The following is a 5,000-nucleotide window of genomic DNA, read 5'->3' as shown; positions in this document are numbered from 1 at the left end:
GATGTGGAAATGTTTTGGTCAGTATGGAGCATTAAATCGTGGCTAAAACACAGACTATGTTGTTCAAGGATAAAAAAACAAAAAAACAAAACCAGGCATATCATTATGATCAAGGCTTTTTGTCAAAGAAGAAAAGACCGCGAAACTCTAGGGAGCCTAAAAAAGATGATTTCCCTGAACGAGCCCCTCTGGATCCCGATTGGCCCTAATTAACAGATGACTAATTACCTCATACACAGTGTTAATGAGCTAAGAAGATGAGCTTCAACCTCCTGCTATTTTAAACAACCTTTGGTGTCGGTTTGCCCCGCGGTTGTGCTCTTTCTATCCCTCTTTTTCTCTCATTCTCTCTCTCACTCTCTCTGTAATCCCATCCCCCTCTACTCTTTCTCCAAATCTTGTTCTCCCTTTCTTAGCCCTCCTTTTTTGTCTCCATCCCCCTCCATACTTCTCTCTTTCGCTCTCTCCCTTCCCTAATCTCTTTATCCACCTCTCCCTCTCTCTCAGTCTACCCATCTCCTCCTCCTCCTCCACGCTCTACCCCCTCTCTCCCTCCTCCCCTCTCTCTCAATTCACAGAGGTAAGCTGTAGAAAAGGCAGGCGATGTATTTTCGTTGGTGATATGTCTCTCCCTCTCCCTCATCCCTCCATCTCTCCTTCCTCTCCCCTTCCCTCCATCCATCTCTCTCTCTTCACCTAGTTCCGCCATAGAGACAGTAGGAGAGGTCTATTCCTCTCCCCCATCCCTCCATCTATCCCTCCTCTGCCCTCCATCTATCCCTCCTCTCCTCTCCCTCCATCCATCCATCTCTCTCTCCACTCACCTAGTTCTGCCATAGAGACAGTCGGAGAGGTCTCTCCCTCTCCCCATCCCTCCATCTCTCCCTCCTCTCCCCCATCCCCTCCATCTATCCCTCCTCTCCTCTCCCTCCATCCATCCATCCATTTCTCTCTCCACTCACCTAGTTCTGCCATAGAGACAGTAGGAGAGGTCTCTCCGTTGGTGAAGGAGCAGTAGGGGAAGAATCCGTTGGCAGAGGCATAGTCACAGATGGGTTCCGGTTTGATCCCGTTAATGTCCAGTCCTGACTGGTCGGGCGAGGGCTGGATGTCCAGGTAGAACCCTCCTACTCCGCCCCCAGGGTCCGGCTTGTTGGCCCCCGCCTCTGGGGTGTGCTCCTCCATGTAACCCCCCAGGTCCTCGTGGAGCTCAGTGTGGCCTGTGGAGCTGAGGCCGTAGGGGGGGGAGAGGGGCTCCGCCTCCCCCGGGGAGGGGGTCAGGGCAGGGGGCTGGTGGGGGTGGGTGTGGAGGGAGTCTCTCTGTTGTTGTTGTTGTTGTTGTTGTTGCTGTTGTTGTTGTTGTTGTTGTTGTTGTTGTTGTTGTTGCAGACGGTGCTTCTGGACCTCAGCATACAGGCTGTCTCTCTGCTTCTTGGACATACGGCCAAACTTGACCGCTGTGAGGAGGAGAGGGGGAGAAAGGGGGAGAGAGGGGGAGAGAGGGGGACGTGGACACAGAAAGAGTCAGTGAGGAGGATGAAAAAAACCCAAAACACTAATGGAAGTTTGTACTTGAGGTGCAGTCCCCTTGATAAATTACACACACACACACACACACACACACACCCACACACACACACACCCACCCACCCACCCACCCACCCACCCACCCACACACACACACACACACACACACACAGTTGAAGTTATACGGAACACACCATCCCGTGACATCCCCACAGTGAGGCATTTCTGCAGGCGACAGTGCTGACAGCGGTTTCTGCTGGTGCGGTCGATCAGGCAGTTCTTCTGACGGGGGCACGAGTACGCCACGTTACTCTGCTGGCTCCTCCTGAAGAACCCCTGGATGGAGGGAGGGAGGAGGAGAAGGAGAGAGGGATGGAGAGAGAGAGAGAGCATGATCAAGCCTTCATCTCGCGCAACGGTACAGAGCTTCATAATAGTCTTCAGGAAAGGGAAGAGAGAGAGAGAGAGAGGCAGAGGGAGAAGGAAAGCAGGAAAGAAGGAAAGAAAGAAGGAAAGAAAGAAAGAAAGAAAGAAAGAAAGAAAGACAAACAATGGTTGAATCCTCTCTGCTCTGGGACTAGGAAGATCAAGCATGTCCTGCCATGGTGCTGACATAGGAAGTAGGAGGCTACATCCCTGTATCATTGCCTGGATGTGCAAATCAGCGGAGGCTGGTGGAGGTAGAAATTGGAGGACAGGGCTCATCGTAACGTATGAAACGGAATGAGGAACGGTATGAAATATTACCTTGCAGCCTTCGCAGGTGATCACGCCATAGTGGATCCCTGACGACTTATCTCCACAGATCTTACAGGGAATGATCTCAATCTGAGCTGGAGAAAGGGAGAGGGAAAGAGCGAGAGAAAGAGTGAGAGAGTGAGAGAGAGAGAGAGAGAGAGAGAGAGAGTCAGGATCACATCACCAGTCAACAGTCAACATCAAACAGCACCCTACAGTTCAACAGTGCAACAACATCAAACATTCACCAAATCTCAAACATTCCTGGGCTTCAAACAACTTTCAAACAACTTCTCTCCGACGAGAAAAAGCTCATCCACTCAAATGCTTTACATGTTCTGCTTCCACATCCACTGCAAATCACTAAGCCTGCATCCATCACGCTGCAATGCCAGCTCCTTAGATGGGTTCTAAGAACCAAGGCCTAATCCTTAGGTGGGTCGTAAGAACCAAGGCCTAACCTGGAGATGGGTCCTAAGAACCAAGGCCTAACCTGGAGATGGGTCATCTCTTCTATAGAGAGGACAAGATACAAGATCCTTTCATCTAGATTGCTAGGTTAGGCTTCCCCCTACTGTGTATGAACACTCAGTCAGGGGAGGCTGGTGGAGGCAGACATCGGAGGACGGGCTCATTGTAATGCATGGAACGGAATAGGGAATGGTATCAATCCAATCCATCATTCCATGCATTACAATGAGCCCATCCTCCGATGTCTACCTCCACGAGCCTCCCTCTGCTCAGAGTACATTGTGTCTCCTCTTGCGTAATGTGTCCTGATGTGGCGTTGCATCAACATCTCAGCCATGATGTAATCAACTGCTGGCTTTGGCCAGGGTGGTTTCAGAGTGGTGTAGTAGCAAGGGGCAGCCAGAAGGTGGCAGTGTAGTTCTGTCGAAGACCTACACTGTCTCTAGGGTGCTGTTTACACTACAGGTGTAGGCAGGTGACAGGGTTAACTCGTCGTCTGGGTGGGGTCTCGAGATCCTGTTGTCAACCAAGGGGAGGCTGGTGGAGGTAGAAATCAGAGGACGGGCTGATTGTAATGCATGGAACGGAATGAGGAATGATATCAAACACGTGAGTTTGTTTGATACTATTCCTTATTCCGTTTATTGCGTTACATTGAGCTCGTCCTCTGATTTCTACCTCCACCAGCCTCCCCTTGATTGTCAACTCAACCCACCACCATGTTTTGATAGATCCATTCTTGGGCAAACTGAGTTGTTCTGTTGGAGTTCTGTTGTCCTGAGGAGTTCTCTGTTGTGACGGAGAAGAGTTTGCTATCGGGAAAGAGAATCACTCCACTTGGTACTGTTTAGTATCAGGTTGACTTGAGGATCAAACGCCGGGTGCTTTTTAGGAATGAATCCATACGTAGAGATCAGAGATCAGGTCTATTGACGAATCAAGTCAATTACAATGAAGCCCTTCTGAGGGCTTTCGATCCTCTGGTCTTCACAGCTCTGCTCTCTTCATACTCCCAGTTTCCAAACCTCAGATCTCCAGGGCCCAGTATTTCCAAACTTTTAATCTGGATCAGAATGATCCGGATTCTTTTTTTGCTATCCAGGATCAGATGGAGCTGGCTGACTTCCCCTATACCACTCAAAATCTGCCAGATAGATCAGATCCTGGATCGCAAGAAAGAATCTGGATCATTCTGATCTAGATTTAAAGTGTTAGTCCCGGCATTTCCATAACTCAGTTATCTATCAATTGTTCCTCTTACTGTTACAAAACAAGCAAACAAAACAATACATTAACAACTACACACCTGGCGATCCAGACAATTCACATGTATCAGTGTGACTGCTTCAAAAGACAAGACTGCTAGGGGAGTGTGTGTGTGCATGTGTGTGTGTGTGTGCATGTGTGTGTGTGTGTGCAGGCGCGCGTGTGCGTGTTTCTGTGTGTGTGTGTGTGCCTGCGTCCGTGCGTGCGTGTGTGCGTGCGTGCGTGCATGTTTGTGTGTCTGCCTGCCTCCATGCATGTGTGTGTATGTGTGTGGGTGTGTATGTGTGTGTGTGTGTGTGACCAAGGAGGTGTACGATGCTCTACTTCTCCGTGCTGACCTCAGCAGTAACAACCGAAAACTCAGAGAGCTGTTCTTTTCTCTTGTCACCAGTTAAAAGTGCAACCTGCTAATTTGTATCCAGGGAGCATCAGTTCCAACTGATTCAAAGTGCGTTGTTGACACATTAGTAAGTCAACAACAACAACAACAGGTTGACTGGCTGGGGCTGTGAGGTTTGTGCTGTGCCATCCACTATCTTGTCAGCTAACTGGCGTTAGCAGATTAATAATGCTCAGCAGCACCTGAGGTCCTGCCTCTGTTCTGCATACGGTGCAACATGAGACAACTGTGTGTGTGTGTGTGTGTGTGTGTGTGTGTGCGTGCATCTGTACTGTATGTGTGTGTGTGTGTGTGTGTGTGTGTGTGTGTGTGTGTGTGTGTGTGCGTGCGCGCGTGCATCTGTACTGTATGTGTGTGTGTGTGTGTGTGTGTGTGTGCGCGTGTGCATCTGTACTGTATATGTGTGTGTGTGTGTTATGTGTGTGTGTGTGTGTGTCATCTCCTGATCGTGCTCACTGCAACAGTAAGAAGTCCTGAAAATATATGTATGTCAAACCACTGCAGATGCTGTAACACCATATTATGTAATAACTTATCATAATGTAATCACGTATGATAATGTAATAATGTCTGCATTTATAATATAATAAACCCTGAT

The 5,000-nt window shown here is 49.0% G+C and overlaps 1 protein-coding gene across 1 annotated transcript in view; it reads right to left on the bottom strand.

Moving 5' to 3' along the window:
* The window catches only part of LOC310812521 (nuclear receptor ROR-alpha A-like), a 22,664-nt gene that overhangs the window by 4,215 nt on the left and 13,449 nt on the right, over positions 1 to 5,000 (bottom strand). Inside the window, exons 2-4 of the mRNA XM_083681131.1 lie at positions 2,275 to 2,360; positions 1,722 to 1,863; positions 963 to 1,457 (exon numbers count right to left, since the gene is read on the bottom strand). Coding sequence (XP_083537257.1) covers positions 963 to 1,457; positions 1,722 to 1,863; positions 2,275 to 2,360 — 723 coding nt within the window. The remainder of the gene's footprint in view (positions 1 to 962; positions 1,458 to 1,721; positions 1,864 to 2,274; positions 2,361 to 5,000) is intronic.

Source organism: Argentina silus (genome assembly GCF_951799395.1).
Source record: "Argentina silus genome assembly, chromosome: 11".
Lineage (NCBI taxonomy): Eukaryota > Metazoa > Chordata > Actinopteri > Argentiniformes > Argentinidae > Argentina > Argentina silus.
This window is presented reverse-complemented; position numbering and strand designations above follow the sequence as displayed.